We start from the raw sequence: 24,192 nt of genomic DNA, 5'->3' as shown, positions 1-24,192 counted from the left end.
AAAACCGCTTCCGCGATCAACCTTCTGCACTTGTGTCTTCGCAGGTGCAGTCCAACAACCACATCTGCGGTCCCTGCCTTCCTAGGCATTTTCGATTATGCGACCTCCCTTATCGCACCTGTGGCATCGCACCTGCGGTCCCCAATCCGCAGGTGTAGAAATAGCAGAAGCGGCAAATTCAACAGCTATTACAAAGTTTCAAACTCCCCATCAACCATCCGCAATCACCCTGAGGCCCCCGAGACCTTAACCAAAAGCATAAACATATCCTAATACCTTATTCAAACTTGTACCAATCTTCAAAACACCTCAAATAATATCAATTCAACCAAAACACGTCGGATTCAAGCCAAACTTTCTAACATCTTCCGAATTCCGCTTTTGATCAAAAATCCAACCAAACCACGTTTGAATGACCTGAAATTTTGCACAAACGTCCCAAATGACACAATTGAGCTATTTAAACTCTCGGAATTCCATTCCGACCCCTACATAAAAATCTCGCCTACCAACCAGAAATTGCCAAAATATCAACTTCGCAAATTCAAGCCTAAATCTACTACGACCCTCCAAAATCCATTCCGATCATGCTCCTAAGTCACAAATCACCTCCCAACGCTAACCGAACCCTCGGAACTCACATCCGAGCCCTCTAACACATAAGTCAACGTCCGGTTGACTTTTCCAACTCAAGCTTCCTCAAAAGAGACTAAGTGTCTCAAACCTTACTAAAATCATTCCGGATTAGATCCGACCAACCCGACACCACAAAACATGGATAACAAAGCATAAAGTAGTAGAAATGGAGGAAACAGAGCAGTAGCTCATGAGACGACTAGCCGGGTCGTCATATCCTCCCCAACTTAAACAAACGTACGTCTGCGAACGAATCAAGAAACATACTTGAAGCCTCAATCCTGTGAGGATTGTGAGCACGTGATTTTTCCCTAGCATGAATTACTCCTACAGAATCTCCAAAATTAGGATTTTTCTTTTATTATTTGGTTTTTAGGAATTAATTGCTCAATTTTCGTGTTTGTTTATATTTTGTGTGCATAATTAATTTTATTTAAATCATGAAAAATAGCAAAAAATATCACGCACTGCATTTAGGATTTAATTTTACATTTTTTAGATTAATTAGTAAATTAGTTTGTTTTATAAGATATGAAAATTACAAAAAATAGTTCATTTTGCATTTTAACTCTTTAATTTTGAATTTTATAGTTTTTCTTTAAATTTAGGATCTAATTAATTATTGTAAATACTTTGATGAGTGATTAATCTAATTGGGTAGGTTAATTTAGTTTAAAAAATTAATTTGGGTTTTATTTTAAATTTGAAAAGAAAAGGATTTGAAAATAAAAAGAAATTAGAAAGGAGAACAAAATCTGATATTTGGGTTGTTTTAATTCAATCTCCCCAGGCCCAAGTGTTTTTTTTCCCAAACCCACTCAAAACCGGCCCAGATCCGCGTCCCAACCCGGTCCAAACCCCCTAGTAACCAAAACGACGTCGTTCTGATAACCCTTTGATCATGACCGTTGGATCTCCTTAATCCAACGGTCTAGAACTGGGGAACATCTTAATATATATATATATATATATATATATATATATATATATATATATATATATATATATATATATATATATATATATATGTCCAAACGCCCATACCCCTACCCCCATCTCTCATCTCACCCTCTCCAACCGGAACCAAAACCCTAGCAGCCGCCCTGAAATCTCACCACCTGAGGGTGGCAGCGCCACCACCAACCACCACCAAATTAGCACCCTAGGACCGTTTTCGCTCCCTCATTCCAAATTTTCACTCAGATTCCTTCGAACATCTCTGGAATTTCTCGAATCTTACATCTGAGAATTGAGCCTTAGGAGCCAAATCCTGACCAGTGCATGCAAGATCAAGAGTCCGTTTTCTCATGAGTTTTAGGGTTGGTTTAGTTGCGAAATAGTGTTGTTCATTTGTTCTTGGCAAAGAACAAATGATTAACCTCGTTTCGAGACTCAAATCGGAGGGTCAGTTGTGTTCGAGCTTAAAATTGGTAAGTTTTCTTAGTTTTTGTTTGTTTTGTTTATTTCACCTCGTATTTGAATTTTTCTTCTGACTGAAATTAGTTGAGGTTCCAGTTGAACCCAACTTTTTCCCTTTTAATTTAATTTGTTTCTTCATACTTGTTTCCTTCATGTTTAGTTTTTCTTTCTCCGTAATTACTAATAAGATGTGCCTTGATCGTTTGGTTTGCCCATTTTCTTAGGTTTCGGGGTTTCAAATTTCTGATTTTCCCTCTATGCTCACACTGATTTCTACAATATAGCATATTCTGTTTTATTTAATTAATTTTATTTGTTTCGTTTTATCTGTTTGATCGATGATCCATTAGTAGTAGAGTTCAATTATGAGCTTAAGTAATTAAAGTTAATTCAAGCCTAAAATTTGAGTTGTTTGGATTTGCCTTCCAGTTTTGGGATTTCTTATGTTCTTCGGTATCATTTGGTCATTTTTGAGTATTCAAACCCCTCATAAGTAATTATGGTCATCACTGACTAGTTAAAAGGGGCTGGTATAGTTGGACTTTGGGTTAGTTTAACTTAAGTTAACAATTCGGAGGGTAAATAACAGGTTTGTTAAGGGTAATTTGGAAAATTTAGGTAAGGAAATCTTTAGTAACTGATTTAGGAAGCTGCCTAGAAGGTGGGATTAGGACCTGTTTTGAAAAACTGATTTTAATCTAAGGATTCAATAGCAAAAGTGAAAATTTGAAAAGGGGTAAAGGGCAAATAACTTGACTCATTTCTGTTGCCCTAAATCTCCCTATAAAGGGAATTGTTTCTTCACTATCAAGGCAGATTTAGGGAAAATTGAAAGACTAAAAAAAACTTATGAAAAGCGGCTGGTTCTCCCTAAAGCTCCAAAATACTGAGAGCCTGAAATTGGTTTGATTTTTTTGTTTGATGCCTTGATTTCTTCTGTCAGTTGAGAATTTAAAAAAAAAAGAGTTTCAAGATTGTGTATCTGGGTTTTAAAAGGATTCAATTTAGTTTGAAGTTGGTTTGATTAGCTGTTTAGTCATTGTTCCATTGCTGAATATTGCTGCTGCTTCCTCTTAAACTTCAAGCTCACTTTCTCTATTTTTGCTGTCATAACCAGGTATTACACTCGACCATGAAATGCAAAGCTGAGATGTTGTTGGTTTGGATGATTGAAATATAAATCTGTGTCGTTTTTAGTTCATTTAGAACACCATCATGTTTTCTTTCTATTAGTTTCCTTCTTCATCTATTTAAAGTTTTTTTATGTCATTATGTAAAATGAAACCTATCTTGGTTCAGTTTGCAGTTGAAAGTCAGCAATTGATTTTTCATGTGTACCTAACGACTGGGTTGTTCTTCCTCTTGTATATATCTGGGCTGTGTTGGATTTTATATGAAGCATTAGCGTGAGTTATGATGAAAATATAAGAACTATAGCTAGGTTTATTTCTCGTTGGCATGACCGTAATGTATACAGTACTGGAGGATTCAGAGAACCTGAATCGACATGGAAATGTCCATTGAAAATTCCCTTTTATACATCTGTGAACAACATTTAGTCTCCTAATTAAAAAAAAGGGAATACGAGCATTTGGTCCTTGAAACTTTACTGATTCAATTTGTCAAAAATGAGGCTGTTCGTTCCATGTTGTCAAAGTAATGGGTTTCCAAATTTTTTTTAGTAGTTGATGTATTGTTGATTACTTAAAGTCATTGTATTGTGCATTTCATTACAAAAAATCACGCACTCTAGTTCAAAGATTCTTGTATCTGCAGTATGTGATTAGGGACTTTTAAACTTGGATCTTTGAAAGAAAATTGGGCCTGCCGATGGCCCAGGTCTTTTTGACCGACTTCGAACCCCCTATTGCTCGAATTTCTCATGGCTATGTGTTCGGGCCTAACTTCAGAAATCCCACTTGATGACATCTATATTTCCATTTTATTTGCATATTCAACGTGAAGCTAAATTATTCGGGACCAGTTCCTTTCACTTGGATCAGTGTAAACTGGCTTTACATTAAGCCCAAATTCTTGTGGCTGAAAGCCCCTTTTAGCCTTAATTAATTAAGCTCTTCTTAAATTGAGATGTGCCATATTAGATAACATCAATAGCTTATGGCCCTCGTGATTTAAAATAAGAAATCATTGAAACAATTATATTTGAAGCGAGCTATATTAAGTAAGATATAATTTGTGGCCCTCAAAAGCTTAGTTCGAATCTCCTTTAAAATTAGAATCGAGGTGCGCCATGCCAAATAAAATCTCTAAACCCATGGCCCTCACTTAATTATTTTCAACCCTTTAGAAATCGAAGTGTGCCATTCAGTTGAATATTTCATGGCCCTCGCAAACTGGAAAGTGCGTAGTTGCTTTAGGCGTGTAATTTAATTTAATTTCCTTAAACTCGAGTGTGCATTTCATGTGAACCAAATCTAAATCTCAACAACATTAAATAAAATGTGTCTTGGACTGTGGGTGCATTTCATGTGGCGTGGTCCAAAGACGCATTTTAGGTGACGTTGAAATCTTCTTAAAACTAATTAAAAGCGGTTAATAAAGTTAAAATGTACCATAGGTTAAAAATGTGTTAAAATCAGATAATAGGCCAATTATAATAGTTTAAGCGACCGTGCTAGAACCACGGAATCCGGGGGTGCCTAACACCTTCCTTCGGGTTAACAAAATTCCTTACTCAGAATTTCTGGTTCGCAGACTTCAAAAGGAAAGTCGAGTTTTCCTCGATTTGGAATTAGAAATAAACTGGTGACTTGGGACACCAATTAAAATATTCCATGTGGCGACTCTGATAAATAAATAATCTCATTTCGAATAATGTCACTTAAATTGGAAAAACTCCCTATATATACTTTCGGGTGTGTAAAAAGGAGGTGTGACAGCTCTGGCGACTCTGCTGGGGATAGAACCTAGAATATCTGGTTCAGGGTTCAATAATTCGAGCTTAGGATAGCTGTTATGATTGGCTTTATCTGTTATATGATTTTCCTACATGTTTGAGCCTAATGTGCTAAATGTTTTTACCGTTTTGATATTCTGTGAACTGTATATAAACTGCTACGAAACCCTTCCTCTCTATGAGTCTTCTAAATCGTGAAGAAGGGTGCACTTCGTGTGGCTTCTCTTCTGTCTAGAGTCTTATCCCATTTTAGAACGAGGTTCAGACAAGTTGCTAAGCCAGTGAAGCTTCTGTATTCCCGGTATGCTGCCCCCCGTCGGCTCGAGTTGTCCGTTTGGGTAAGCCAGGTCTAGAACAATAAACCCAGGTTTTAAACCTAGTATAACAAAGCCTCATGCCGGATCCCTTGTAGGAACGCATGTTTGCATCACGTGTATTTGACCTTGGAGACTCAACACAGGGGTTGGGTCTGTCTAGGACAGGTGTACCCGAAATGAAAAGACCATCCTGATGCATCTTACTTGCTACTTGTGCATTTATTTGCTTCGAATTTGCATGTTGACCGGCTTATGAATAATAGGAGAAAAGTTAGGAAAAAGAAACTCAATGTGAGGGCTCGGAGAGATAATTACTTGTTTTGAAAAATCAGTGTCCAAAATATACCGAAACTTTGCCAAAATTTTTGAAGAAAAAAAAAAGAAAAGAGAAAAGAAAAAGAAAGTTTTGTCTTTAGAATTAGTTGGTTTATTTTCGTCCAATCTCCCCGAACTACGCCAGTTTGATTCTCACCGGATGTGGGATACGTAGGCAACCCTCATCGGGTCCAACTTTCCTTTTTGCAAAAATAGCCCAAAAACAACAAAATTTTAATTTTTTTGGTCATAAATAAGTCGGGTGATTCCATTCTTGTTTAAAATAAGCCGAATGTCCTCGAAAGGGCGTCAGAAGGCTGTTTTTGCAAGAATAGCCACCTTGCTTCATTTTTAACGGTTAACAGGCACAGCCTTAAAATCTTCTTCCCCGAAGTGCTGAAAGGCCGTATCTGCAAAACTGGGTTTTATTTTTGGAGCAAAACTTTAAAAAATGGTGTTACTCTTTCGGGTCAAAATAAGTTATTAAATCACCTTAATAAATGTGCAGGATGAGCACAACCGAAATTGAACCCTTCACAGTCCTTGATGAGATCCCCTTAAAGCTCCACATGTGGTGGAATAATCTAGGAAAAAGAAGTAGAGAAACAGTGGTAAGAGTTCTGGGAGGCCTTGTCGGACTATTGAACGTCATGCCAAGGTCGGACATAATTGAAGCTTTAATACCTTTTTGGGACCCGACTCGCAATGTGTTCCGTTTCTCTGACTTTGAACTCACACCTACATTGGAGGAGGTTGCAAGTTATGTGGGCTTTAATGGAAACCTTAGAAGTCAATATCCATTGTCACTAAGACCGGTATCTCCCCACAGATTTCTAGATTTGCTGAGTATTAGTCGGGATATTCAGGACAAAAACTTATCGGAAGGGTATTGCATGCTCCAGTTCTTGTATCATCGATATGGTAACCCCCGAGGTTTTAAAGAGCCGAACACGGGTCTAACCCACGCCGGAAATAAAGACAAATAGGAGGCAAGGCGGGGTTTAGCTTTTATGGTAACCTTCTTGGGTGTTGTAGTTTGTCCGCAAAAAGATGGTAATATAGAGATAGGTCTTGTGGGAATGATCGATGTGGCGATCAAGAAAACCAACAGCACTGTGGTTCCTCTGATCTTATCTGAAATTTACCGAGCCTTGACTATCTGTCGGGAAGGGAGAAAGTTCTTCCAAGGCTGCAATCTGCTACTACAGTTATGGGTGCAAGAACATCTCTGCCACCGGGTTGGGTATATGAATTACGGTTTGACCGGTTTGAGTTGCATTGAAGAGTTTGAAAGCTGAGTGGTAGTTATTGAATTCCCCGAGGGTACTGAAGCTTGGCTTGCACATTTGAGATCCTTGATTGAAGATAAAATTGAGTGGGCATTCGGATGGCGTCCTGCCACCGAAGTAGTGTACATGTCAGCTGAAGTGTGTTGTCTCCTCTTGATGGTCATCCGGAGCGTCCAGCCTTATGTTCCACACAGGATTTTGCGCCAATTAGGAAGATTTCAAACCGTCCCCAATGATGAAGATTTGAGTAAACATGTCATTGAATTGGGCCCGAAAGCCACATTTCCAGAAGGGAAAATTTGCCAAGTGTGGAATGAATGTAGATTTCTTGAACCTAATAACATGGTGCGAGATCTAGCCAGAGGTGAAGTGGACCCTAAGTATATTGTCTGGTTCGACAAAAGACTCCAGATTCCTGAAAGGCCCGCAAAGAGACCCCATGTCCAATAGTTCACCGATGGGGTCCAGGTGCAGTGGGACTGGTTGACCAAATAAAACGAGTACAGGGCCAAAATAAGCCAGTTGGAAAGGCGAGTCATGGAGCTTCAGTTTGAAAATGGTGTTCAAGCCGCTGTAGACAAGGGAGAAAAGAAAAAACTAACTCAGGAAAACGAGTCCCTCAAAGCTCAAATCCAGAAGATGAAAATAGCTGCCAGAAACCCGGAAAGAAGTCGGGCTGACGAAAGACTTATAAGCGGTCTTAAAAAGAAAGCCCTATATTGTCAAGAAGACATGGAAAAGTCTGAAGCTAGTCTAGAAAGAATCCGAGCACAATGGACAAAGAAGGCATAAGAGGGGGCACAATTTGTGCAACAAATGAAGAGGAACTATGAAGGGACTATCACTAGCCTAAGAAGAAAGGTAACCACTCTCGAGAACGAGGCAGCCAAGTAGGCTAAAGATTTCAAAGCCGATAGAGAATATTGTTATGATTTGATGGCTCAAATGGAGGAAGGAATGCAACAATTGCAAGATTAACACCTTCATGACTCTCAAGTGTTGAAAACCCGGAATCAGCAGATAGGGCGGTTGCTTCAGGAAAAAGGCAGAATTAGAGAAAGGATCAGAACCATCGCTGAATACATTACCATGAGATGCCAAACGTGCGAAGACATGACTCGTACCACCTTTTTCGCTGCAGTGACGACTTTTGTCCGCCAAGTTATGCATGATTTGGAGCGACTGCAAGGGGATCTCGCATTTTGGCCCACGTCGAGACCAAATGATGTCCCGCGGGCACCAAGAGCATAAATGTATTCTTGATTTTACTGGAGTTTGTATCTTTCTTTTTTGTTGAAGTCTATTAGTTTATTTTCGATTCGGTATTTTTATTTTGTCAAAGTCTGTTAAGTTAGTTCGTGAGTCTGTATTGTCATCGTGTTTTTGGAGTATGTTGTTCTCCTTTTTGAGTCTTTTAGCTTTAAATCATTTAATCCAAAATATTTCCTTTTTATGAAAAATTAAAAATTCCAAAATATTCTATTATTTATTTTTACATTTTAACGCTCCCAGAACTATGCTTGGTCTGATTCATGCGGGATCATGATACGTAGAAAATCTACATAGGATTCGATCATAACCAAAAAAAAAGAGAGAGAGAAGGGAAAGAATAACCAAAAGAAGAAAAATGTTGATAAAAGCAAAAGAGGGATGAAAAGAGAGAGAGTGGAATTGGAAAGGGAAAGGAAATAATGATAAAAAAAGAAAAAAAAATAGTAAGTAAAGCTGGGATGAAACATGCAACCATTGTAAAACATGTAGAAACACATTTAACTGTATAGGTGCATCACACCCCAACATGTGATTACCTATCTGTTATTTTTTTCAAACTAACCGTTTGCTGCTGTACTCAGCCCAGATTTTTATAGAACGGTGGTTGGTTTTTGTGGTAACCTGGTTTCACACCCATACTTTACTAGATCAAAGGGGTGCATCGAAATGTCTTCAGAAATGACTCTACCAACAATTCCCATCACGGATGATAGCCCAATCTCGGGCACCCCGACCTCAAAATCGGCAGCTGCTGAAGAAAATAGAATCCTGTGTCTTCAGGTTATGGAAATGTGGGACGCTTGGGAAAATGGAAGAGAGCCACCAAGCGCTATCCCGGGATTCCCCGAAATTTTTCCTAGAGCAAGTGATACTTTCACTGTTCCGATCAGTCACCCAAATACCCCATTAGGACACCCAACTATTTCAGCTCATTTTGTGGGAACACCTTCAAAGGTTCACCCCCAGGTGTCAATGTTCGGTGCAGCTTCGAATATCTTCACCGCTCCCCCATGCTCAGCCACAGCACAGCCTACAGTGCCTAGGCCCAGTTTTGACCCCTCAGCTTTCACCTTCCAAACACCCACCTTCCAAATGGAACCTCCTTAGTTTCCTGCTTATACTTACCCTCAGCCGCCCCAATTTGAGTTCACTGCGGGGAAAGAAAAGACCACCAAAACTCCTGAGCAAGAATAGATTGTGAGGAAGATGAGGATTATGGAATAGAGTCTGAAAAGCATACAAGGACTAAGTGGACAGAAAAGTGTATCCTATGCCGACTTGTGCATGTTTCCCCATGTGCACCTACCATTGAGATTCAAAACCCCAAAATTTGAGAAGTACGACGGGCACGGTGATCCTATTGCTCATCTCAAGAAATATTGCAATCAATTGCGAGGGGCCGGTGGAAAGGAAGAACTGCTCATGGCCTATTTCAGAGAAAGTCTGGTTGGCATCGCTTCTAAGTGGTATATGGACCAGGATATATCCCGCTGGCACATCTGGGATGATCTTGCTAGAGACTTCGTTAGGCAGTTCCAGTACAACATTGATATTGCTCGAGATAGGAACTCGTTGACGAATTTGAAAAAGAAATCCTCCGAAAGCTTCCAGGAGTACGCAGTTAAATGGCGAGAGCAGGCGTCTAGGGTAAAACCTTCGATGGATGAGGTCGAAATGGTCACAGTTTTCTTACAAGCTCAAGAAGCCGACTACTTCCAATCCATTCAGGTCGAAATGGTTGAAAACGGGTCGAATTCTAAGCCAATCCACTATCAGAGCTACTTCCCAAGCCATTCAGGGCGGGTCCGAAGGAATAGAAAAAGGCAAGAAAAAGGAAGAAACATTCATGGCAGCGTCGGGTACAAGAAAACACCGTACTCCCAGATCCCTTCTCCCAAAAAGGACCCCGTAACACTATTACCCCCACCAAGACATGGCCTATGCTCCTCATCCATACACGGTCAAGAATGATCAACCTTATGTCTGTCCACAGCAACAAGCCAACCATAACCAAGCTCCATTTCCTAGAAACCAGCCTCCTAACCAAAACCCCTACAATCCCCCGTCCTCCACAAAATAATTTTCCCCCTCGTGAGTCACCTAGAAGACCAAATTTCACACCAATAGGTGAATCCTACTCCAGTCTGTTTCCAAAGCATGTCCAAATAAGTCTGCCACAACCGGTTCCTCAAACTAGGCAAAACCCAGCATCACCCACTTATAGAGCCGGTACCGAATGCACCTATCACTCAGTGGCAGAAGGACATGACACGAATAATTGTTAGACTCTGAAGAGAGCCGTGGAAAACTTGATAGAACAAAGGAAGATAGTGCTAAGGGATGAAGATATTCCCAATGTGACTAACAACCCGCTACCGGCCCACAACAACGGGCCGGTAATCGGAATGATTTGTGAGGACAAAGAATTTGACCTGGCATTAAAGGCCATTATTGCCATTGCTGACATAGAAAAAAAACCAAAAGCTGTCTCGAAGCAAGACAAAGGGGAGGGAAAGAACAAAACCACCCCTCCAAAATCAGAGAAGAAAGTTGAAGCGGGGATTGGGGAAACACCTCCCAAAGATGTTGTTCTCTATGTCCCTCGGGGCCGCAAAGAAAATAGATGACTTTGAGTCCTCCTAGGAGATTCGAGCTGAACAAGGTAGCCCAAATGTATGTGCCCAAAGGAGCCTATGTGATGCGGGGGACAATTAATCCACCAAGGTTGAGTGAGCCCGTGGTTATTGGACGCGCGCCACAGAGGCCCATGACAGATCCTACCGCTGTGCCCTGGAGCTACAACAAAATAGTGGTGACCTATAAAGGGAAAGTAATCTCAGGAGAAGTTCAAGAAAATAACCCCGTTGAAAAGTATTCTAACTTGGAAGAGGTGAACAATGCCACTCGAAAGCGCTTCCCATCTAAGAAGCCCATGAGTGCTGAAGAAGCGGAGACTTTCTTTCAAAAGATGAAAATGGCGGAGTATGAGGTGATCGACCAGCTTCAAAAATTTCCTGAACAAGTCTCGAGATGCATTAATCCAACTCTTGTTTAAGTTCAAAGATGTGTTTGCTTGGTCATATGACAACATGCCAGGGCTGAGTGTTGATTTGGTGGTTCACAAGTTTCCAACATACTCCGATTGCCCCCAGTCTAGCAAAAGCAAAGGAAGTTCAAAACTGATATCAGTGACAAGATCAAAGAAGGGGTTACAAAGCAGTTGAAAGCGGGGGTGATCCGAGTGGTCTGGTACACCACATGGTTAGCTAATATAGTCCCAGTGCCAAAGAAAGACGGGAAGACCTGGGTATGTGTGGATTACAGAGATTTAAACAATGCAAGTCCCAAAGATAACTTCCCTTTGCCGAACATCCACATCCTTGTTGATAACTACGCCAAACATGAGATACAGTCCTTCGTGGATTGTTTCGCAGGATATCACCAGGTGTTGATGGATGAAGAAGATGCAGAGAAGACAGCTTTTACCACTCCTTGGGGTACATACTGTTACAAGGTCATGCCATTTGGTCTCAAGAACGTTGGGGTAACCTATATGAGGGCCATGACAGCCATTTTTCACGATATGATGCACCAAGAGATAGAGGCATATGTGGACAATGTAATCATCAAATCCAAAACCCAGGACGACCACGTTCGAGACTTGAGAAAGTTTTTGAGCGGATGCGCAAATATGATTTGAAGTTGAACCCAGCTAAATGTGCATTTGGGGTACCATCCGACAAACTCTTGGGATTCATCGTCAGTCGGAGGGGCATTGAGTTAGACCCAACAAAGATAAAGTCTATTCGAGATTTGCCTCTTCCAAAAACCAAGAAGGATGTTATGAGTCTGTTGGGTAGATTTAACTACATCAGCCGATTCATTGCCCAGCTGACATCCACATGTGAACCCATATTCAAATTGCTGAAGAAAGACGCAGCAGTGAAGTGGACAGATGAATGTCAAGGAGCTTTTGATAAAATCAAGGAATATCTGTCGAATCTGCCAGTTTTTGTCCCACCTGAGCTAGGGAGGCCTTTGTTCTTGTACCTGACAGTCTTGGAAAATTCTTTCGGCTGCGTCCTCGGGCAACATGATGTGACCGAAAAGGGAGAGCATTCTATTTACTATCTGAGCAAGAAATTCACCAGTTATGAAGCCAAATACACTTTGTTGGAATGGACCTGCTGCGCTTTGACATGGGTCGCTCAGAAGTTGAGGCATTATTTGCAAGCCTACACCACTTACCTCATAACTAGGTTGGATCCTTTAAAAAACATATTCCAGAAGCCAATGCCTACTGGGAGACTAGCAAAGTGGCAGATCCTGCTTACGGAATTCGACATAGTATATGTCACTCGCACGACAATGAAAGCCTAGGCATTAGCAGATCATTTGGCTGAAAATCCGGTCGATGATGAATACCAACCTTTCAATACTTACTTCCCGGATGAAGAGGTAAACTCAGTTGAGGCAATATCCGAAGACATCAATGCTTGGAAAATGTTCTTCGTTGGAGCGGTAAACGCAAAAGGTGTCGAAATTGGGGCAATCTTGATCTCGCCCACCGATCAGCATTACCCGGCCACCGCTAGGCTTCGGTTTTTCTGCACAAACAACACTGTCGAGTACGAAGCTTGCATTATGGGCATGAACATGGCAATCGACCAAGATGTTGAAGAACTGTTAATCATGGGAGACTCAGATTTGATTATCCGACAAGCTCAAGGAGAATGGGAAACCCGAGACATCAAGCTTATTCCTTATAGGCAACATGTGGAAGAACTTGGCAAACGATTCAAGTCAATAGAGTTCAGGTACATTCCTCGCTGCCACAATGAACTAGCTGATGCACTTGCCACTTTAGCCTCAATGCTGTCGTTGCCAGGCAATGCCTACATTGACCCATTAGAAATCCAAATTCGGGAAAGGCATGGTTATTGTAATACGGTTGAAACAACACCAAATACCCAACCATGGTATCATGACATCAAAAGGTTTTTGAAAATGCAAGAATATCCCGAGCAAGCCAGTGGAGACCAAAAGAGAACCATTAGGCGGCACACGAGTGGTTTCTTTATGAGTGGTGATGTCTTGTACAAGAGAACTCCGGAACTCAACTTGTTGAGATGCGTTGACGTGGAAGAGGCTGGAAGAATCATGCATGAGATACACGCGGGAGTATGCGGACCCCACATGAACGGACATATTTTAGCAAAGAAAATCCTTCAAGCGGGCTATTACTGGATGACCATGGAAAAGGATTGTTTCAGCTTTGTCCGAAAGTGTCATCAGTGTCAGGTGCACGGTGATTTGATTCATGCACCTCCCACAAAACTGCATCCCATGTCAGCACCTTGGCCATTTGTTGTTTGGGGTATGGACGTCATTGGGCCAATCGAGCCAAAAGCCTCAAATGGGCACAGATGCATACTAGTTGCCATTCACTAATTCACGAAATGGGTTGAAGCCATCACTCTCAAATCCGTCACTAAGAAAGCTGTGGTAGATTTCGTGCACTCCAATCTTATCTACCGTTTTGGCATTCCTGCAACTCTTATCACCGACAATGCTGCCAACTTGAATAGTCATTTGATGGGAGAGATATGCGAACAATTCAAGATAACACACCGAAACTCTACTCCTTATCGGCCCAAAGCCAATGGTGTCGTCGAAGCAGCAAACAAAAACATCAAAAAGATTTTGAGAAAGATGATTCAAAGTTCCAGGCAGTGGCATGAAAAGTTACCTTTTGCATTGTTGGGATATTGCACTACTGTGTGCACATCAATTAGAGCCACCCCGTATCTTTTGGTTTATGGCACTGAAGCCATAATACCCGCGGAGGTTGAAATCCCCTCTCTCCGGATCATCGTTGAAGCTGAAATTGAAGACAGTGAGTGGGTTAAAACCCGGCTGGAACAGTTAACCTTGATCGATGAAAAGCTAATGGCCGCCGTCTGCCACAGGTAGTTGTACCAAGAAAGAATGGCCCGTGCCTACAACAAGAAAGTGCGGCCTAGAAATTTCGAAGTAGGGAAACTCCTTTTAAGGCGCATCCTTCCCCATCACCAGGAAGCAAAAGGAAAATTTGCTCCTAATTGGAAGGGCCCATACATCATCAGAAAATATTTCCAAAAGGGGCATTGTATCTGGGCGATATCGAAGGGAATGATCCGAAGCAGCTATAAATGTGGATGCAGTCAAAAGGTATTATGTTTAGCTTTTCTGCAGTGACAGCTTTGTACGATTGGGATGGCGAAGGCTTTCATTCCCGCTACCCAAACACTCCCCACCCTTTGCAAACTCATTTGAGCCCGTTTCTCTTCTTTGATTACCCTCTTGGGAACCGTAAAGTGTTTAAAAAAGGGGCAAGCAAAAAGCAAAAGCAAAAACAACAAAACGAATGTTTCCCAGAAATACGCTCGACTTGATTCCGAAAGGATACGTAGGCAACCTCTCCCTGGGTTCAGTCACACCAAAACAAAAATCCAATGTTCCTCGAAAGTGAAATTGGGGCAGATGTTATAATGGTTTGGCAATGAGCCTACCTGAACGCTTCCAAAGTTGTAATTTCATCCAGATTCTTTTTACCCAAACCTTGTTCAAGTCCATCTAATCAATCAACAAAGGCGTTGGAATTAGAAAACAAGACTGTTTGGATCCGATGAAATCAAACGAGGGAAATAAAATGAGAGAGTCTTATTGGTGAAAACCCACATGGACACCATGAGGCGATGGTAAGCAAACAAATGAAAAATGAGAGAGTCTTGTTAGTGAAAACTCGTAAAGAGCACTATAAGGCGACTGTGAGAAGAGAAATGAGAGAGGTAGATTGGCGAAAACCCGCAGAGGGCGCCGTTGATCGAAAAGAAGAAATCTCTCACCACCATTGGTATTGAAAGAGTCCTGGCATGGTTTCTCGGTTTAAAAACACGAGTCACAATGGGTATGTGAGAAGTTGGATAGTTGTGCGGATCGGGCATCCAGTCCAAGAAGCTTGTCATGTCTATTGAAGTCTGCATGCACCCCAGATAAGTCGTCCTTCCTCCCTGAAAGGGACACCTCTATCTAAATTCATTTTCTTGCCTTTTTACTTACTTTTCCTTGAATCCCTTTCGGTCTAACTCTGTTTCCGAAACTAATACAAAGAAAAGGCGAAAAGATTGGCTTTAAAGGGTCCTGCGTAGCAGAAGCTGAAAAAAAAGTACCCAGCCTCAACGGGTGCATCAAGTCGATCCTGACTGGCCATGGTGGCTGATGCTTTGAAATCAAATTTAAAGAAAAGGAAAAGAAAGCCAAAGGCAAAAGCCTAAAGGCAGAATAAAGTGAAAGAGTCGAAGCCCCATGTGGGTAAGCCGTCATGAAATCTTAAAAGCTAAATTCTTCGGTTTGAAAGATAGATCAATATTCAGAAAACACTAAGCAGCAGAGGTTCTCAACAAAGGTTCGGGACTAGATCGAGTGATTGAGACAATCAAGGCCACAAAACCAACCATCGTTTCAAACTAAAAATTGTTCTTTGTTTAAAATTGAAACAGGTGCAACCCAAGGCAACCATGGAAAAGCAGGTGCAGCCAAAAGAAAAGCTGCTCAAAAGCTAGAAATAGTTTCGCAGAAACAATCAATCCAAAAGGGAAGTTTTCCTCCAAAATTCTCACCTGCATTTTATTGAAATAAATGAAATGAAAGGGAAAATGCAAAAAAAAAAAAGGAAAGAAGAAAATCTGAAGAAAATGATAGTTCAGAATCCCTAATCTCAACCTGTTACGCCTTTTGCCAACATTAGGGCTTCAATCCCTAAGTTTAGATTTTTTGACATAGGGCCTTCATTACCTAGTCGCCTTTCTTTACCAATCCCAGGGTTGAGATTTTAGACATAGGGCCCCCATTCCCTAGTCGCCTTTTGCCAACATTAGGGCTCCAATCCCTGAGTTGAGCTTTTTAGACATAGGGCCTCCATTCCCTAGTCGCCTTTCTTTACTAACATTAGGGCTCCAATCCCTAAGTTCAGCTTTTTAGACATAGGGCCTCCATTCCCTAGTCTCCTTTTGCCAATATTAGGGCTCCAATCCCTGTGTTGAGCTTTTTGGACATAGGGCCTCCATTCCCTAGTCGCCTTTTGCCAACATTAGGGCTACAATCCCTGAGTTGAGCTTTTTAGACATAGGGCCTCCATTCCCTAGTCGCCTTCTGCCAACATTAGGGCTCCGATCCCTGAGTTGAGCTTTTTAGACATAGGGCACATATTCCCCAGTCGCCTTTTTTTGACAACATTAGGGCCACAATCCCTGAGTTGAGCTTTTCTGACATAGGGCTTCCATTCCCTAGTCGCCTTTTTGACAACATTAGGGCTCCAATCCCTGAGTTGAGCTTTTTAGACATAGGGCCTCCGTTCCCTAGTCACCTTTTGTCAACCTTAGGGCTCCAATCCCTGAGTTGAGCTTTTTAGACATAGGGCCTCCATTCCCCAGTCGCCTATTTGACAACATTAGGGCTCCAATCCCTGAGTTGAGCTTTTTAGACATAGAGCCTCCATTCCCTAGTTGCCTTTTTGACAACATTAGGGCTCCAATCCCTTAGTTTATCTTTTTAGACATAGGGCCTCCATTCCCTAGTCGCCTTTTGCCAACATTAGGGCTCAAATCCCTGAGTTGAGCCTCTTAGACATAGGGCCTCCATTCCCTAGTCGCCTTCTCTTCAATATTACGGCCTCAATCCCTGAGTTGACATTTTAGATATAGGGCTCCATCCCCTGAATAGTTTAGATTTTGTTGCAAATAACTCACGAAATTTTTCTAGTGAAAACTGGGGCAGAAAAATTTCATTCGTTTGTTTATTTTTGGTGTCTGAGCAGGTTATACCTCGAGACACAGGGTTCAAGATGACCGAAATAATGAGTCTCAGTTCAGAATAAAGAAAGAAGAAAAAGAACAAAAAGGGGTGAATTCAAAAGGCTGAAGCGGAGGAAGATGCAGACTGCTCAAGAAATAATTGAAGTCACAAGCTTCGCCTGTCCCACCTTGATCCAATGCTGAAGAAAGAATCAACACCTACAGCTTGCGAGCATCAGGATTCAAATCGGGGTCCACAGCAAAATCAGCTAAGACTCAAGATCGAGTTTTAAAGAGATTTATAGATAGGAATATTGTAACTCATAGCTGACAGGCCTAGCTAGCTTAGCTTTAGATTTTCCTTTTCGGTGTAATAAGGAGGTCAACAAGCAGTAGCAGCAGCAGCAGCAGTGAAATCACAGCTCCCGGTAGTCCCAGCTACTAAAATTTCCTGAACTACACTGACATGATTCCTTCATATCCAAGGATATGTAGGCAACCTTTGAAGCAAGGTTCGGTCAGACTCTTTTCAAAAAATGTATCCCATAGAGTGTCAAACGAGCAAAAAACCCTCATAATTGCTCATTTTATCTTTGCTCGGAAACCCTTCATGTCTCCAAGCAAAGAGGGGAAGCTGTGAGCACGTGATTTTTGCCTCATATGAATTGCTTCTACAGAATCTCAAAAATTAGGATTTTTCTTTAATTATTTGGTTTTTAGGAATTAATTGCTCAATTTTCGTGTTTGTTTACATTTTGTGTGCATAATTAATTTTATATAAATCATGAAAAGTATCACGCACTACATTTAGGATTTAATTTTATATTTTTTAGATTAATTTGTAAATTATTTATTTTATAAGATATGAAAATCACAAAAAAATAGTTCATTTTCCATTTTAATTTTTAATTTTGAATTTTATAGTTTTTCTTTAAATTTAGGATTTAATTAATTATTGTAAATACTATGATGAGTGATTAATCTAATTGGTAGGTTAATTTAGTTCAAAAAATTAATTTAGGTTTTTTTTAAATTTGAAAAGAAAAGGATTTGAAAATAAAAAGAAATTAGAAAGGAGAACAAAATCTGATATTTGGGCTGTTTTAATTCAATCTCCCCAGGCCCAAGTGTATTTTTTCCTAAGCCCGCTCAAAACCGGCCCAGATCTGCATCCCAATCCGGTCCAAACCCCCTAGTAACCAAAACGACATCGTTCTGATAATTCTTTGATCATGACCGTTGGATCTCCTTAATCCAACGGTCCGTAACTGGGGTGCCTCTTAATATATATATGTCCAAACGCCCGTACCCCTACCCCCATCTCTCATCTCACCCTCTCCAACCGGAACCAAAACCCTAATAGCCGCCCTGAAATCCCACCTCCTAAGGTTGGCGGCGCCACAACCAACCACCACCAAATTAACACCTTAGGACCGTTTTCGCTCCCTCATTCCAAATCTTCACTCAGATTCCTTCGAACATCTCTGGAATTTCTCGAATCTTATATTTGAGAGTTGAGCTTTAGGAGCCAAATCCTGACCAGTGCATGCAAGATCAAGAGTCCGTTTTTCTCACGAGTTTTAGGGTCGGTTTAGTCGCGAGATAATGTTATTCGTTTGTTCTTGGCAAAGAACAAATGATTAACCTCGTTTCGAGACTCAAATCGGAGGGTCAGTTGTGTTCGAGCTTAAAATCGGTAAGTTTTCTTAGTTTTTGTTTGTTTTGTTTATTTCACCTCCTATTTGAATTTTTCTTCTGACTGAAATTAGTTGAGGTTCCAGTTGAACCCAACTTTTTCCCTTTTAAGTTAATCTGTTTCTTCATACTTGTTTCCTTCATGTTTAGTTTTTCTTTCTTCGCAATTGCTAATAAGTTGTGCCTTGATCCTTTGGTTTGCCCATTTTCTTAGGTTTCGAGGTTTCAAATTTCTAATTTTTCCTCTTTGCTCATACTGATTTCTACAATATAGCATATTCTGTTTTGTTTAATTAATTTTATTTGTTTCGTTTTATCTGTTTGATCGATGATCTATTAGTAGTAGAGTTCAATTCTGAGCTTAAGTAATTAAAGTTTATTCAAGCCTAAAATTTGAGTTGTTTGGATTTGCCTTCCAGTTTTGGGATTTCTTATGTTCTTCGGTGTCAGTTGGTCATTTTTAGGTATTCAAACCCCTCATAAGTAACTATGGTCATCACTGACTAGTTAAAAGGGGCTGGTATAGTTGGACTTTGGGTTAGTTTAACTTAAGTTAACAATTCGGAGGGTAAATAACAGGTTTGTTAAGGGTAATTTGGAAAATTTAGGTAAGGGAATCTTTAGTAACTGATTTAGGAAGCTGCCTAGAAGGTGGGATTAGGACCTGTTTTGAAAAACTGATTTTAAACTAAGGATTCAATAGCAAAAATGAAAATTTGAAACGGGGTAAAGGGAAAATAACTTGACTCATTTCTGCTGCCCTAAAGCTCCCTATAAAGGGCATTATTTCTTCACTATCAAGGCAGATTTTGGGAGAATTGAAAAGACTAAAAAAAACTTATGAAAACCAGCTGGTTCTCCCTTAAGCTCCAAAATAATGAGAGCCTGAAATTGGTTTGATTTTTTTGTTTGGTACCTTGATTTCTTCTGTCAGTTGAGAATTTAAAAAAAAAGAGTTTCAAGATTGTGTATCTGGGTTTAAAAGGATTCAATTCAGTTTGAAGTTGGGTTTGATTAGCTGTTTAGTCACTGTTCCATTGCTGAATATTGTTGCTGCTTCCTCTTAAACTTCAAGCTCACTTTCTCTGTTTTTGCTGTCATAACCAGGTATTACACTCGACCATGAAATGTAAAGCTGAGATGTTGTTGGTTTGGATGATTGAAATATAAATTTTATCGCTTTTAGTTCACTTAGAACACCATCATGTTTTATTTCTATTAGTTTCCTTCTTCATCTATTTAAAGTTTTTTTATGACATTATATAAAATGAAACCTATCTTGGTTCAGTTTGCATTAAAAATCAGCAATTGATTTTTCATGTGTTAAAGACTGGGTTGTTCTTCCTCTTGTATATATCTGGGCTGTGTTGGATTTTAGATGAAGCATTAGCGTGAGTTATGATGAAAATATAAGAACTATAGCTAGGTTTATTACTCATTGGCATGACCGTAATGTATACAGTACTGGAGGTTTCGGATAACCTGAATCGGCATGGAAATGTCCATTGAAAATGCCCTTTTATACATCTGTGAACAACATTTAGTATCCTTATTAAAAAAAGGGAATACGAGCATTTGGTCCTTGAAACTTTACTGATTCAATTTGTCAAAAATGAGGTTGTTCGTTCCATGTTGTCAAAATAATGGGTTTCCAATTTTTCTTTAGTAGTTGATGTATTGTTGATTACTTAAAGTCATTGTATTGTGCATTTCATTACAAAAACTCACGCACTCTAGTCCAAAGATTCTGGTATCTGCAGTATGTGATTAGCGACTTTTAAACTTGGATCTTTGAAAGAAAACTGGGCCTGCCGATGGCCCAGGTCTTTTTGACCGACTTCGGACCCCCTATTGCTCGAATTTCTCATGGCAATGCATTTGGACCTGACTTCGGAAAGCCCACTTGATGACATCTATATTTCCATTTTATTTGCATACTCAACGTGAAGCTAGATTATTCGGGACCAGTTCCTTTCACTTGGATCAGTGTAAATTGGCTTTACATTAAGCCCCTCTTAGCCTTAATTAATTAAGCTCTTCTTAAATTGAGATGTGTCATATTAGATAACACCAATAACTTATGGCCCTCGTGATTTAAAATAAGAAATCATTTAAACAATTAGATTTGAAGTGAGCCATATTAAGTAAGATATAATTTATGGCCCTCAAAAGCTTAGTTCGAATCTCCTTTAAAATTAGAATCGAGGTGCGTCATGCCAAATAAAATCTCAAAACCCATGGCCCTCACTTAATTATTTTTAACCCTTTAGAAATCGAGGTGGGCCATGCAGTTGAATTTTTTATGGCCCTCGCACACTGGAAAGTGCGTAGTTGCTTAAGACGCGTAATTTAATTTAATTTCCTTAAACTCGGGTGTGCATTTCATGTGACCCAAATCCAAATCTCAACAATGTTAAATAAAATGTGTGTCAGACTATGGGTGCATTTCATGTGGCGTCGTCCAAAGACGCATTTTAGATGACGTTGAAATCTTCTTAAAATTAATTAAAAGCGGTTAATAAAGTTAAAATGTACCATAGGTTAAAACATGTGTTAAAATCAGATAATAGTCCGATTATAATAGTTTAAGCGACCATACTAGAACCATGGAATCCGGGGGTGCCCAACACCTTCCCTCGGATTAATAAAATTCCTTACTCAGAATTTCTGGTTCGCAGACTTCAAAAGGAAAGTCGAGTTTTCTTCAATTTGGGATTAAAAATAAATTGGTGACTTGGGACACCAATTAAAATATTCCAAGTGGCGACTCTAATAAATAAATAATCTCATTTCGAATAATGTCACTTAAATTAGAAAAACTCTCTATATATACCTTCGGGTGTGTAAAAAGGAGGTGTGACAAGGATATCTGCTCTGCATCTCCTGCTCGGTCTCCCAGGTAGCCTCCTCCACGGGCCGACCTCTCTACTGCACTTTCACTGAAGCTATATCCTTCGACTCAACTTTCAAACCTGACGACCCAAAATAGCTACTGGCTCCACATCATAAGTCAAATCATCATCCAACTGAACCGTGCTGAAATCCAAAACATGAGACGGATCTCCAATATACTTTCGGAGCATAGAAACATGAAATACCGAATGCACACTCAACAAGCTGGGTAGCAAAGCAAACACATAAGCCACCTCTCCAATCCTCTGAAGCACCTCAAAAGGCCCAATGAACCGAGTACTCAATTTCCCTTTCTTCCCAAATCTCGTAACACCCTTCATGGGGGAAACCTTCAAAAGAACCTTTTCACCAACCATGAAGGACACATCCTGAACCTTCCTATCAGCATAACTCTTTTGCCTTGACTGCGCTGTACGAAACCTCTCCTGAATCACCTTCACCTTTTCTAAGTCATCCTGCACCAAGTCTGTCCCCAATAGCCTAGACACGGGCTCGAACCAACCAACTGGAGATCTACACCGCCTCCCGTACAAAGCCTCATGGAGCCATCTAAATACTCGATTGGTAGTTGTTGTTATAAGCAAACTCTGCAAGCGGTAGAAACTGATCCCATGACCCTCCGAAATCAATGACATAAGCAAACAACATGTCCTCCAATATTTGAATAGTGCACTCAGACTGCCCATCCGTCTGAGGGTGAAAAGTTGTGCTCAACTCAACCTGAGTACCCAACTATCGCAGCACAGACCTCCAAAACTGCGATGTAAACTGAGTGTCCCTGTCTGAAATGATGGAAACGGGGACACCATGCAAACGAAAAATCTCCCGAATATAGATCTCTTCCAACCGCTCTGAAGAACATGTAGTACACACAGGAATGAAGTGCGCGGACTTGGTCAGCCGATCTACAATCACCCAAATAGCATCGAACTTTCTCAAAGTCCATGGAAGTCCAGCAACAAAGTCCATAATGATCCTCACCCACTTCCACTCAGGAATATCCATCTGCTGAAGTATGCCACCCGATCTCTGATGCTCATATTTCACTTGCTGGCAATTGAGACACCGAGCTACAAATCCCACAATATCTTCCTTCATTCTCCGCCACCAATAGTGCTGCCTCAAATTTTATACATCTTCGCGGCACCCGGATGAATGGAATACCGCGAGCTATGGACCTCCTCTAGAATCAACTCCCGAAGCCCATTCACATTGGGCACAAAAATCTGGCCCTGCATCCTCAACACCTTATCATCACCAATGGTCAAACCCCTAGCATCATCATGCTAGACTCTGTCCTTAAGGTTAAGCAAATGCGGATCATCATATTGGCGCTATCTGATGTGACCATATATAGAAGACTGAGAAACCACACAAGCCAATATCCGACTAGGCTCCGAAATATCCAACCTTACAAACCAATTGGCCAAGGCCTGAACGTCAACTACAAGAGGTCGCTCCCCAACTGGAATATATGCCAAACTCCCCATACTTACCGCCTTTTGGCTCAAAGCATCGTCCACCACATTGGCCTTTCTTAGATGGTACAATATTGTGATATCATAATCCATAAGCAACTCCAACCACCTCCGCTGCCTCAAATTGAGATCCTTCTGTTTGAACAAGTGCTGGAGGCTACGATGATCAGTAAACACCTCACAAGACACACCATACAAGTAATGCCTCCAAATCTTCAACGCATGAACTATGACAACCAACTCTAAATCATGAACGAGGTAGTTCTTCTCATGGGGCTTCAACTGACGAGAAGCATAAGCAATAACTCTACCCTTCTACATCAAAACACAACCAATGCCAACTCTCGAAGCATCACAATACACAGTATATGAACCTGAAGCTGATGGCAAAACAAACACTGGAGCTATGGTCAAAGTTGTCTTGAGCTTCTGAAAGCTCTCCTCACACTCATCCGACCATACAAATGAGGCACCCCTCTGAGTTAACTTGGTCAAGGGCGATGCGATAGATGAGAATCCCTAAACAAAATGGCGATAATAACCGGCCAAACCAAGAAAGCTTCAAATCTCTGTGGCTGAGGACGGTCTAGGCCAACTCTGAACCGCCTCTATCTTCTTCGGATCAACCGAATACCCTCGCTGGACATCACGTGCCCCAAGAAAGACAATGAACTGAGCCAAAACTCTCACTTGGAGAATTTTGCATAAAGCTTCTCCTCTCTCAATCTCTGCAACACAACTCTCAAATGCTCCGCATGCTCCTCCGAACTACACAAATATACAAGAATATCATCAATGAAGACTATGACAAACGAGTCAAGATAAGACTAAAACATACTGTTCATCAAATGCATGAATGCTGCTGGGGCATTGGTGATCCCAAAAGACATCACCAAGAACTCATAAAGAGCATATCGGGTCCTGAAAGCTGTCTTAAGAATATTCGAGCCCCTGATCATCAACTGGTGATAACCTAAATGGAGGTCAATCTTGCAGAACACTCTCGCTTCCTGAAGCTGGTCGAATAGATCAACAATGCGAGGCAAAGGATACTTGTTCTTAATTGTTATCTTGTTCAATTTCCTATAATCAATGCACATCCTCATA

The 24,192-nt window shown here is 40.7% G+C and overlaps 1 protein-coding gene and 1 long non-coding RNA gene across 2 annotated transcripts; both read left to right on the top strand.

Annotated features, from left to right (window-relative positions):
- The first annotated feature begins 2,820 nt into the window (after window positions 1–2,820).
- On the top strand, window positions 2,821–15,951 carry LOC107774065 (uncharacterized). The gene is made up of 2 exons (XM_075253414.1): window positions 2,821–2,958; window positions 3,173–15,951. Exon 2 carries the CDS (start codon window positions 12,669–12,671, stop codon window positions 13,614–13,616), a length of 948 nt encoding a protein of 315 aa, XP_075109515.1. The 5' UTR covers window positions 2,821–2,958; window positions 3,173–12,668; the 3' UTR covers window positions 13,617–15,951.
- LOC142181112 (uncharacterized) lies at window positions 2,952–19,884 on the top strand. Its single transcript, XR_012709433.1, has 2 exons — window positions 2,952–3,172; window positions 17,023–19,884. It is a non-coding gene; the product is annotated as an uncharacterized LOC142181112 (long non-coding RNA).
- The last annotated feature ends 4,308 nt before the right edge of the window (window positions 19,885–24,192 follow it).

Source organism: Nicotiana tabacum, chromosome 5 (genome assembly GCF_000715075.1).
Source record: "Nicotiana tabacum cultivar K326 chromosome 5, ASM71507v2, whole genome shotgun sequence".
Taxonomy (NCBI): domain Eukaryota; kingdom Viridiplantae; phylum Streptophyta; class Magnoliopsida; order Solanales; family Solanaceae; genus Nicotiana; species Nicotiana tabacum.
This window is presented reverse-complemented; position numbering and strand designations above follow the sequence as displayed.